The sequence below is a fragment of the Dipodomys ordii genome, unplaced genomic scaffold, assembly GCF_000151885.1.
Source record: "Dipodomys ordii isolate 6190 unplaced genomic scaffold, Dord_2.0 Scaffold18, whole genome shotgun sequence".
NCBI lineage: Eukaryota > Metazoa > Chordata > Mammalia > Rodentia > Heteromyidae > Dipodomys > Dipodomys ordii.
Window position 1 is genome coordinate 10,354,292 of NW_012267234.1, and position 12,343 is coordinate 10,366,634.

The 12,343-nt window shown below is 50.9% G+C and overlaps 1 protein-coding gene across 1 annotated transcript in view; it reads left to right on the plus strand.

The window, feature by feature from the left end:
- The first annotated feature begins 435 nt into the window (after window positions 1–435).
- Zfhx3 (zinc finger homeobox 3) overlaps window positions 436–12,343 on the plus strand; it is a 149,811-nt gene continuing 137,903 nt past the window's right edge. The window contains exons 1-2 of the mRNA XM_013012672.1: window positions 436–3,133; window positions 7,399–7,895. Coding sequence (XP_012868126.1) covers window positions 436–3,133; window positions 7,399–7,895 — 3,195 coding nt within the window. The remainder of the gene's footprint in view (window positions 3,134–7,398; window positions 7,896–12,343) is intronic.

Genomic DNA, 12,343 nt, shown 5'->3' on the forward strand with positions numbered 1-12,343 from the left:
GGTGTCAGCGCCTCCTGTCTGTAGGTGGTAGGGCCTCAGTTCTGTGACCACCTTTTGTGCTCTCCTCCATCGTGGCTGACTGCTTAGCCCTGGCCCAAAGCTAGGCTGGTAAAGGATGGGAATTGGAATGTCCAGTGGCACGAAGTCGAGGAGACGTGCTCCTGGCCCTCTTTTCCTGTGCCCCTCGCTTCTGCTTGGACCCGGCCGGCCATTGTGATGCACCAGGCAGTGTCTCCAGCTTGCCCTGCGCCTCTTGTGTTGTGGGTGTGGACAGAAGCCTCTTAGAGTTCTCTGAGCCCGCGGGACCTGAGCCTTGGCCCTCCTAACCTCTTTCCTTTCTCTCTCTCTCTTCCCTCTCTCCCTCCTCCCCCCTTGCCTCCGCCCTTCAGGTCCGATCTGTCCTGGGTGCCATGAAAGCTCCACGCAGGCCTTACCATGGAAGGCTGTGACTCGCCCGTCATCTCGGGGAAGGACAATGGGTGCGGTATCCCTCAGCACCGGCAATGGACTGAACTCAACAGCACCCACCTCCCCGACAAACCCAGTAGCATGGAGCCGCCCGCAGGCGAGAGCCACGGGCCCCTGGACAGCCTGAGGGCCCCCTTCAACGAGCACCTGTCGGAGAGCAGCGCCGCTGCCTCGGCCGGGCCTCCCGCCGAGCCTGCCAGCAAGGAGGTCAGCTGCAACGAGTGCTCGGTCTCCTTCGCCAGCCTCCAGACCTACATGGAGCATCACTGCCCCGGCGCTCACCCCGCGCCGCCCCTGCGGGAGGAGAGCGCGAGCGACACCAGCGAGGAGGGCGACGAGGAGAGCGACGTGGAGAACCTGGCCGGGGAGATCGTCTACCAGCCGGACGGCTCCGCGTACATTGTGGAGAGCCTGAGCCAGCTGACCCAGAGTGGGGGTGCATGCGGCAGTGGGCCTGTCCCTTCTCTCTTCTTGAACTCTCTCCCTGGGGCGGGGGGCAAACAAGGGGACCCTTCGTGTGCTGCACCTGTCTACCCACAGATCATCAACACTTTCCACATAGCCTCATCCTTCGGGAAATGGTTTGATGGCTCAGACCAGGCTTTCCCGAATACCTCAGCCCTGGCGGGGCTCAGTCCCGTCCTGCACAGCTTCCGCGTTTTTGACGTGCGACACAAAAGCAACAAGGATTACCTGAACAGCGACGGCTCTGCCAAAAGCTCCTGCGTATCCAAAGATGTTCCCAACAATGTGGACCTGTCCAAATTCGATGGCTTTGTGCTGTACGGCAAGAGGAAGCCCATCCTGATGTGTTTCTTGTGCAAACTCTCGTTCAGGTACGTCCGTTCGTTTGTGACCCACGCGGTGCACGACCATCGGATGACCCTGAGCGAGGACGAGCGGAAAATTCTTAGCAATAAGAACATCTCCGCTATCATCCAAGGGATTGGCAAAGACAAGGAACCCCTTGTAAGTTTTCTGGAACCAAAAAACAAAAACTTTCAACACCCTTTAGTTTCCACAGCTAACCTCATAGGCCCCGGACATAGTTTTTACGGTAAATTCAGTGGCATTCGAATGGAAGGGGAGGAGGCTCTCCCAGCTGGCACTGCCGCTGGTCCCGAGCAGCCCCAGGCTGGTCTCTTGGCCCCTAGCACCCTCTTGAACCTTGGCGGGCTCACCAGCTCGGTCCTGAAGACCCCCATTACCTCAGTCCCCCTGGGGCCTCTGGCTTCCAGTCCTACCAAATCCTCAGAGGGCAAGGACTCTGGGGCAGCCGAAGGGGAGAAGCAAGACTGCTTCTCCGAGAAAGCAGAACCAGCCGAGGAAGAGGAGGCAGAGGAGGAAGAGGAGGAGGAGGAGGTGGAGGAGGAGGAGGAAGAGGAGGAGGAGGAAGACGAGGAGGAGGAGGACGAGGGCTGCAAAGGACTCTTTCCAAGCGAGTTGGATGACGAGCTGGAGGACAGACCCCTAGAGGAGTCTGGGGCTGCGGCAGGTGGTAGCAAAAAGGACCTTGCTCTCTCAAACCAAAGCATTTCTAACTCCCCCTTAACGCCTAATGTGCTCCAGACCCTGTCCAGGAGCACAGCTTCTACTAGTTCTAATTCCGCTTCTTCCTTTGTTGTCTTTGATGGTGCGAACAGGAGGAATCGTTTAAGCTTTAACAGTGAGGGCGTCAGGGCCAATGTGGCAGAGGGTGGCAGGAGGCTGGACTTCACTGATGAAAGTGCCAATAAAGACAATGCCACAGCACCAGAACCAAATGAAAGCACAGAGGGCGATGATGGGGCCTTCGTCCCCCATCACCAGCATGCCGGCTCCCTCTGCGAGCTTGGGGTTGGGGAGTGCCCCTCGGGGAGTGGCGTGGAGTGCCCCAAATGTGACACGGTCCTGGGCTCCTCCCGCTCGCTGGGCGGCCACATGACCATGATGCATTCTCGTAACTCGTGTAAGACACTCAAGTGCCCCAAGTGTAACTGGCACTATAAGTACCAGCAGACGCTGGAGGCACACATGAAGGAGAAGCACCCGGAGCCGGGGGGCTCCTGTGTCTACTGCAAAAGCGGGCAGCCCCACCCCCGGCTGGCACGAGGCGAGAGCTACACGTGCGGTTACAAGCCTTTCCGCTGCGAGGTGTGTAACTACTCCACAACTACCAAAGGCAACCTCAGTATTCATATGCAGTCCGACAAGCATCTCAACAACATGCAGAACCTGCAGAACGGAGGGGGGGAGCAGGTCTTCAGCCACAGTGCCGGGGCGGCGGCCGCAGCGGCGGCGGCGGCCGCGGCTGCAGCCAATATCAGCAGCTCCTGCGGGGCCCCCTCACCCACCAAACCAAAAACCAAACCCACGTGGCGGTGTGAGGTGTGCGATTACGAGACCAACGTGGCCAGGAACCTCCGAATCCACATGACCAGCGAGAAGCATATGCATAACATGATGTTACTGCAGCAGAACATGACCCAGATCCAACACAACCGCCACCTGGGCCTGGGCAGCCTGCCTTCGCCCGCCGAAGCTGAGCTCTACCAGTACTACCTGGCCCAGAACATGAACCTGCCCAACCTGAAGATGGACAGTGCTGCCTCAGATGCCCAGTTCATGATGAGTGGATTCCAGCTGGATCCCACCGGGCCTATGGCCGCCATGACACCTGCTCTAGGTGAGGCTGACCACCTGTGGGTTGTTTTTGTATTTTAAATCCTAGGAATTTCATTGGTGGAGAGCGGTGGAGGGGGTGGAGACTAGGCTGAGATGCTCTTATTGATTGGGTGGATTTTTTTTCCTGCCTTTTTGAGTTGCTTTGTGGAGATCAGAGTGGCTTACCATCAAATATTTCCCCTCAAGAATCTCTTGACTCTGTGCATCCATATGGAAGACTTTATGTATTCAACAGAGCTGTGATTGTATTCTGGCCGAGTTAGGCCAGGATTAAAATTCAAGTGTTTCCTCTAGTTTTTGGCTTACGATCAACCTTCTTTACTGCTCCCATTCTCCCTTTCTCTTCGTCTCTTGCTTAACTTGAAAAAATCGCCATAATCGCTCAAAACTTTTGGGGTCCATTAAATATTTATCGAAACTTACAGGAAACTGTATAGCTGGGACAATCATCTTAATAAGTGGGAATAGGGACAATTGCCTCAATATTTTTAATAGGACCAATCATCTCAATAAGAATTGGAAACCGTAGCAGACCTTACTCAGATAACCGCAGGCTGGTTCTGTGCCGACCTGGGAACCAGCCAGAGAGATTTCTCAAAAGTTTTCTGTGCATTTATGAGGATCTTGAGGAGAGAGAGTTGTTCTTTTTCTTTCTTCTTTTGGATGAGTTGTTGATGATTAGAGTCGTTGGGACTTAATTGGGAATTAAATTGCCCTGGAGATACTGTAATGAGTGGTGTGATAGATGAGAAATGAACAAATTGTAAAATTGTCCATCAAAGAAAGTGAAGTTTTAATAGCAGCTAGATGCTGGTTAATGGAACCTTTGTTGCCAGGAGAAACAACTGTGTTTTAGAGAAGTTGAGTTGGCTGTGTTTAGAGGCCAATGGTGATAGTCGGCTGTTAATGTAACAATTATTTGAGATAATCAACTCAAAAGAAGAAAAGGATTTGTTTGGCTCATAGTATTGGAGGTTTTGGTTCATGGTCACTTGGTTGGCTTCTTGCTTTGGGGGCCCACAGTATGGCATTGCATTATGGTGGGAGTGCGTGGCAGAGAAAGTTGCTTGTCTTGCAGTGGCTCGAAGTGATAGACAGAGGAAAAAGGGGGTGGGTGGGTGATCAGGATCCCAGTGTCCCTTTCAATTGTCCCAAATGACCGTAAGACTTCCGACTAGCTTCCACTTCTTAAAAGGCTCCACCACCTGCTAATAGTGCTAGAGAAGGTCGTGAACCAAGTTGTTAATACATGAGCCTTCGGTGCACACTTGACCCAAGCAGTAAGTCTTAACCAGTTGGATTCATATATCTAAAATAGGACCAAGAATATATAGGATTTGGTTATAGCACAATGTGAATCTGTGGATAGAAAGAGTCATGGTGACTTCAGAGAGAGAGAGAGAGAGTTCCTGTAGTAAGAGGATGCATAAATCAGTCAAGGCAGGTACTTAACCACTTGAACTATGCCTCCCAGCCCTAAGAAAGTTTGGATTTGCCTATCATCCTAACTCTTCCCACCTCTCCCTCTGCTCGGCCCGCCATTTGCATTCCATCGTATAGACTTGGCATGGCAAGTCTTATTTGTCTCTGCTTCTTTGGAGGACTTCTCATGTTCACTCTGGCATCCCACAAGTGACAGCCGAATTTCTCTGTAGAGCGATACTGATGCACTGAGGTTGGACTTAAAACGTGGAGAAGATTCCATGCTTCAGGTGGCTGGCATCAGAAACAAATATATGTTTGCTCCTTGTCTTACGCTCCGGGCAGTTTCTGCTTTGACTGAACACTGTATGTTTTGTGGATGTTGCTTGCCCTTCATCCCCATGAAGGGATAGAAGGTTTTTTTTTTTTTTTTTTCTTTTCCCCCCTCCTTTTTCTTTTTTCTCTCTTGTCCTAAAAAGAATGTTGTAGCTATGCCTCCTCTCACCAGGGGAGAGACAACAAGCAGAGAGCATCCTGAGCCTTCTGGAGTGCACATGTGGAAGATTTCTGGCTTGCTAGACTGTCCCTAGACTTCAGATGCAGCTGGTCCTGTTGCACGGAGCTCGTACTGATCTTTTCACTCGAGGTGCAGAGTAAATAAGAAAATCATTTTATAAAAAATACCATCTTTTCTTTGATGAGCCATCTTTTCTTGGATTCGGATTCTAATCAGTCATTTAAAAAAACCCACCTCCCCCCAAATAAGAATACCAACCTCCGCCCCACCATGTGTAAAAAAGTCAAGTTTAAGTATCAGTTGAGGGTTGAGGGCCTCTCCCCCCCCCCCGCCCCCTCCCACACACTTCAGCTCAGGAATAGGGGATCACAGAAAATGGAAGCCAATGCTCAGCTTTCTGTGGCTGGGTGTTTGTAGTAATGGAAGGGAGGCTGCTCTTCCCAAGACTTGCTGTGCTTGGCTTACTGCCAGGTAAGGTGAGCACATTTCTGATTGATGTAGTGCAGGTGATGGGGCTGCAAACGGAACGAGAGGCATGGAGAGAAAAGAGGTCTTCTAAGTCCCTGTTAGGGACTGCGCACTCCCCTCGAGTTTGCTGATCTACTTCCTGTATGTGTACCACTGGGGCTCTTCTTGACCTTTGGCTAACATGGCAGACAGTGAGCTGGGCCCTCAGTAGAGGGGCAGCTGGGATAGAAGGCATGACCTCTGCCACACAACAGCCGTCCTCTGCACCACGCCGGCTATGGTATGTTCCTATACGTGGTTTGTTCTGACTGACAGAAAATGTGATGGTCTATGGTGGACCTGTTTCACACATTGCAGAGTCTATCCTGGTAGAGAGTTTGAGATGGGACAGGAGCCTTGATAGGGAGGATGTTGACAGGAGGGTATGATGAGGGATAGAGAAAACATTCCTGAAATCTTTGTTTTTGAGCTGTGTTAGTTATCTAACACAGTAGCCACTAGCCCCATATGGCTATCTAAATTTAAATAAACAGCAATTAAAAAATGTAGTTCCTAGCTGGGTGCTGGTACCTCACGTCTGTAATACTAGCTACTCAGGAGGCTGAGATCTGTGGATCACAGTATGAAGCCAGCCCAGACAGGAAAGTCCATAAGACTCTCCTCTCCAGTTAGCCATCAGAAAACCAGAAGTGGAGCTGTGTCTCAAAGTGGTAGAGTGCTAGCCTTGAGTGAAAGAGCTTCAGGACAGTGCCCAGGCCCTGAGTTTGAGCCCCATGACAAACCACAAAGAAAAAGAACAAAGGCAGTTCCTCAGTTGCACTAGCCACAGGGCAAGTTTTCCTTATCCACACGTAGCTGCGGACTGTGGATATCAGGGGTGTGGAACATTGCCACGATGAACGAACAGTCTGTTACTCAGTGCTGGGCTGAGTGAACTCCGGACTCAGTTCAATTTTTCATAAAGGTTTTGTGTCCTAGATTGAATCTCTAGTCATTTCCAATTGTGTGTGTGGAGGGGGGGAGGGGGCAAGGGCAAGGGGGGTGGACTTTGAGATTCTGTTATACCCAATGAGTGATACTGACTTCTAACTTCTCTTGTATCCTGAGGGGGCTGTTTTCAGATCATTCAAGAGGTTATGGGGAGAGAATGAGGGACGGGGGTGATACTGTTCCAAAAGAAATAGACTCTTTATCTGACTTACCTAACTGCAGCTGCTCTGTACATCACCTTTACAATAACAATAAAAAAAATTTAAAAACAACAAAAGAGGTTATGGTCAGCCAGGTGCAGTGGTTCATATCCGTAATCACAGTTACTCCACAGGTAGAGATTTAGAAGGGTTGTGGTTCCAAGGGCAAGCCTGGGCATAAAGTTGACAGAACTTCCTCTCAGCCACCAAGCCAGTTGCAGTGGTACAAGTCTACGTGAAAAGCCAGCCATAGGTAGGGAAGGCTTGGGCAAAAAATATCAGACCTTATCCAAAACCTAGCTAAAACAAAAAGCAATGGGGAACATGGCTAACATGGGAAGAGTGGCTTTTTTTTTTTTTTAAGCAAGCATGAAGCCCTGAGTTCAAACTTAGTGCTGCCCACATACAGATATGGAGGTCCCTAGGTTTTCCTAGATGTTCTTTGCCTGAGGATGGAAAACATAAAGCCTTCTGCAAACCTTAGAATGTCTGGAGGAAAGATCCAAACATGTCAGGTGGACTTTGTTTTCCAGCCAGAAGCACCTTGCAACACTTGGAATGTGACCTTGTTCTCCTTGGACCCCAGTGGAGGGTGGCGGAGGGCTGGGTGGTATCTTGGCCGTGGCTGTGAGTTTGGTCTCTGATTTTCTTCCTCTGTCCTTCCCATAGTGGGCGGTGAGATCCCCCTAGACATGCGGCTCGGGGGAGGACAGCTGGTGTCAGAGGAGCTGATGAACCTGGGCGAGAGCTTCATCCAGACCAATGACCCGTCACTGAAGCTCTTCCAGTGCGCCGTCTGCAACAAGTTCACGACGGACAACTTGGACATGCTGGGGCTGCACATGAACGTGGAGCGCAGCCTCTCCGAGGATGAGTGGAAGGCCGTGATGGGGGACTCATACCAGTGCAAGCTCTGCCGCTACAACACCCAGCTCAAGGCCAACTTCCAGCTGCACTGCAAGACGGACAAGCACGTGCAGAAGTACCAGCTGGTGGCCCACATCAAGGAGGGCGGCAAGGCCAACGAGTGGAGGCTCAAGTGCGTGGCCATCGGCAACCCTGTGCACCTCAAGTGCAATGCGTGCGACTACTACACCAACAGCTTGGAGAAGCTGCGGCTGCACACGGTCAACTCCAGGCACGAGGCCAGCCTGAAGTTGTACAAGGTAAGGTCGACTCCCCCGGGGACCACGCTCTTGACACTGCACGGGGTGACTTGGGGGCGGGGCGGCAGCATGCTCTGTCCGGGACCAGCTAGCTCTGTGGCAGGGTCAGAGGCGGCCACTTCCAAAGGAGCAGAGTTGTGAGGATGGCTTTGCTCATCTGGTTGGTGGCTGATGGTGTCTCTTCTGGGCCGCATTTTGGGGGGACAGGTTGTTCTGTTTCCCATGTGACTGTTGGTGTGGTTGACTGTCTCCTTACAAACCACTGGCTTCTGTGACTCTCTCTTTAGCCTTCCTGTTCCCCCCCTCCCTTTTTTTTTTTTACTTCCAATCATCATTCCTGTGCCTCTTTTTTCTTCCCTCATCCCACCCCTCCCCCACTGCCCAGTGGGTCATCCATGTATGCATGCATTCACTCATTCATTCATCTAGCCAGCCAGGTATACATTGAGCACCTTATACATACCAGTGTTTTGAAGGCATGCCTACATTAGCGCACAAAATAGCCCCCCCCCCCAAATAAAAGCCCCTGCCTGCATAGAGCGTCCATATTTTTGGAAGACAAGATGAGTGATAATCACAGTGAATAAGTGATACACTGGCTGGAAGATGGTAAACGTTCAAGGGGAAATAAGGTTCTTTAATGTTATTTGTGCCTGTGTTTGTGTCTCCTTTCTTCTATTCATCTTTTATCTTTTTTTTTTTTTTCTAGGCTTTTCTCATCTGCCCTTTCTCCCTTAATCTGTCTTTTTTCCTTCTCCCTTTTCTACTCCTTCCTACCCCCAACTCTGAAACAGACAGTAACAGAGGGGGAGGGGCTCCGGATACTGTAAATAGTCCTTTCACTTGCCTGGCAGGATTGCTCCAGACGTTTCTATCGATTTTCACTGGACTTAAAGCCTCACCTTTTTCTCTAATCATCCCATAATGGCTTTAGTATGAACAATCAGGTAGGAATCGCCATAAATCTTCCCCCGCCTCATTCCACATACCTTCCACTCCCTCATGCCGCGCTCTTTCCCTTCTCCTCACTTTTACCATCAGTCTCTCCTCTTTCCTTTCAGCCCTTTCCCACAGGTTTGGGCCAGCCAGTGTTGGGCTTTTGCCCAGCTAATATAACCCCCTGTCTATCCATCACAGATTTAGACTGAGACTCTACTTAAGGAAGGATTCTGATCCTTTGCCCATATCGGTCCCTGCTGGCTTGATGACTGTAATTCATTTTATGGCTGATCGTTCTCAGGGTGGCGGGGGTGTGGGGTGGGTGTGGGGGTGTGTACCATGGAGACAAAACCATTTTGGGGAAAGGAGAAGAAAGCAAGGGTGAGGTAGTCGGGATAGAATGTTCTAGAAGGGTCTTCTGACTCTAGCCGTGGTGTACTGGGGAAAGTGTGAGACACCAAGTCCGTGAGAAACTCACTGGACTGCTTGGTTTTGTGCTGCCGTTGCCCTGTGGGTAAATTGGAGTTCTGAACTGGCCACAGGATGGTGCCAGTGTGGCCAGGACAACTTGATGGTAAAATAACGGGGGGGGGGCGCGGAAAGGGACCCGGCTAATAAATCACACAGAGAATTGGTTGTAGCCGTTGGGGGTTCTGTGTGGCTGGGTCATTTAGCGAAGGTGGTGCGAAGCTGGCCTCTTCCATTGGGGGGGGGGGGAATTGCCCCGTTTCCTGCCTCCAGTGCCTCGGGTAAGAATCTGCAGGCACTTGGCTTGGCTTTTGAAAGTCCTAGAAACCGGACAATTTTCTGAGAAGACCCCCCTTTTGGCCCCTAACCCACACAGATGGTTCATACCTGGGGTGTCAAGGGGAAGTGGAGGCAAAAGATAGAGTTTATGTGTTTCTCTGCTTCTAGTTTATACCAGGGTGCTTATTTATTTATATTGATGACTTTTGCTCAAAACTATGTAGCATGGGTTGAAGGGGCTTAAGTGGTGAGTTGCAAGGTAAAATGTGGGAACCAGCCTCCAAGGGAGAGGTGTCCTAATCATGCTTCTGTCTGCGGCCTCCCTGGGGGTGAGCAGTCCCCGAGTTTCAGTGTAGAATTCCCTGCATCAGGAGCCAAAGGTCATTAGTCTGGTCTCATTAGCTCTTGGGTAATGAATGTTCTTCTGCTTGCTGAGGCTTCTCTGGGGGGCGGGAGCTCTGTCACCCACTGTGGATGACACAGGCAGGATGATCATTCTGGCCCTGTCCCCGAGCCCTTTTGTTCCTCAGTGTGACTAAGACAAACTTCTCTTGTCTCCGAGGGGGCTTCCTCGCGCTGGGTTCCATCAGTCCATGCATTTGGGGTGGGGTTTGGAGGTGGTTTGAGTCACTTTTTCTCAAGGCCCTGGTGTGGCCTGTAGTAAATGGAGATTGATTGCATGTTATTTTTCCTCTTGCTAATGTAATCCATTAGCCCGGCACATGCATAATCAGTTTAGAGCACAGTTAACTGGATGTAATCGAGTTCTTTACTGTCTGCTAGAGAAACTGCTCCAGATGGAGCTGACCCAGGGAGGCCACTGGATTCCTCACTCACTGCCCGCCTTGCCCAGCTCTGCCCTGCCTCCCACCCTACCCCACTCCACCCCACCCCACCCCACATGTCCCCGTTGCCTGGCAAATTGTTCATGACTGGGCCAGGAAACCCCTGAGGTTGCTTTCTGCTGCACCCACTGAAGCGGCCCTGAATTGTTTGTCTTCCACTGTGCCTCCGGCCAGCCCCCTCTCAGCCAAGGCTTTTATTGCCGTCTTCTTCCCTTCACATTAGAGGAGACAGGGCCGAGGTCTCAGGAGACCCAAGTGGTGATGTGGCTTTCTGGCTTGTCATGTGACCTCTCACCAGCGTACAGGGTCACTGCCCTTGTTGCTAGTCCAGGCGGAGATTCCCTAATCGGAAAGTCAGACTCTCAGACTGCTCACAAGTCCGAAACTCTCCAAGCCACAGCATGGTGCAACAAGTGGAAAATTCCATACTGGATTTCATGCAGTGTACACCCAGTACAGGTGCTCTAAAAGGATCGCATCAAATTATGTCCAGTGGAGATTCGGCAGGGAATTTCATGTTTAGATCTTGGTTCCATCCCCAGCAGATCCCATTATGGAGCTACAGCTATTCTAGAGTGAGAAAACAGTCAGAAATGCAAACCACTTCTGGGTCCTGAGCATTTTGAAATAAGTGTTGCTCATCCTGTGCACGCGTATGTTGCTGTAAGAACTGAGCTCTTTGAAAGTACAGGGCCTTGTGCTTGTTAGGTAAGTGCGGAACCACTTGAGTCACTTTTCAGATAGGGTGTCATGCTTTTACCCTGGGCTAACCTTGGACACGGTCCTCCTCTTTCTACCTCCAGAGTTGCCTGTCCAACCATGCTTGGCCTTGTGGGATGATTTCGAATCCAGATTATCAGAGGGTTGGGCTAATCTGTAGAAACCTGGTGAGGTTCCTTTTGGTCTAGAAATGCCTAGCTTGGATTATTATTTAATGTCATTTAAAAAATGAGATTGATGTTCAGTGTGCGCTTCCTCTCCACCTCCTGGAAGAACATTAGAGAAGGGGAAGGTGCAGAGCCAAGGTCTCGATATGAAGCTCCCTTACTTTTCCCGGGACTCTCCGGTGTCCAGAGGGTTCCTGATGGGCTCTTTGTCGTTCCCCCACCTCCCATCTTACACAGTGGCCTTTGTGGTCTTATCTCCATGGCCACTCATCCATGTCTTAGCACTTGACATTGCAGGGCCTTTTGGTCACCAAAGGCTCCAGAGATGCTGCAAGCATGGAAATGTATTGTGGAAAGGGTACCTACCCAGTTCTCATCAGCATGGGTTCCGAGACCTCATGTCCAGGTTTCTGCTTCTGTGTAAACATATCACTCTCCTCTTCCCTCCTTCCATTTCCTGTGTGGTTCCCTGGTGTGTGTGTGTGTGTGTGTGTGTGTGCGCGCGCGCGTGTGCGTACATGTGTGTGAGACACCATGCCTGTGTCTCACAGGCATGCCTGTGGCTCCCCTGACAATGGGACAGAGCCAGAGTGGGCGCTCCTGGATTTGTCTTGTGTATTTGCCTATCTGGCATCAATGGGGAGCTTCTGAGATTAGTTCCTGGTCTGTTCTTAGGGGAGGAGGAGGAGAAAGAGAAGGAGGACAGGAAGGCAGTTGGAAATCTGTGTACATCTGCCAGTTCCCAGAATCTGTTTTTCACATAGATTTTTTCCCCCCTTCACCTGAGTCATTAGAATGGAAATCCGTCAACTTTAGCTGATAGATTAAGACCCCCACCAGAATCCATTACTCAGAACAACTCCCAGCTGAGGGGCCTCTGGTTGGGGCTAAGACCCCAGCTTTCCTAGCAATCTTAAATTTGACCAAAGAGGGTTGTCTCCCATGGAGCTCTGTCTGGGCCACATTTAACCAACCTGCTTTGGGCCCGTGAGACAAACAGGAGTGTCTAAGCCACTCGTTTTTAAAGTAG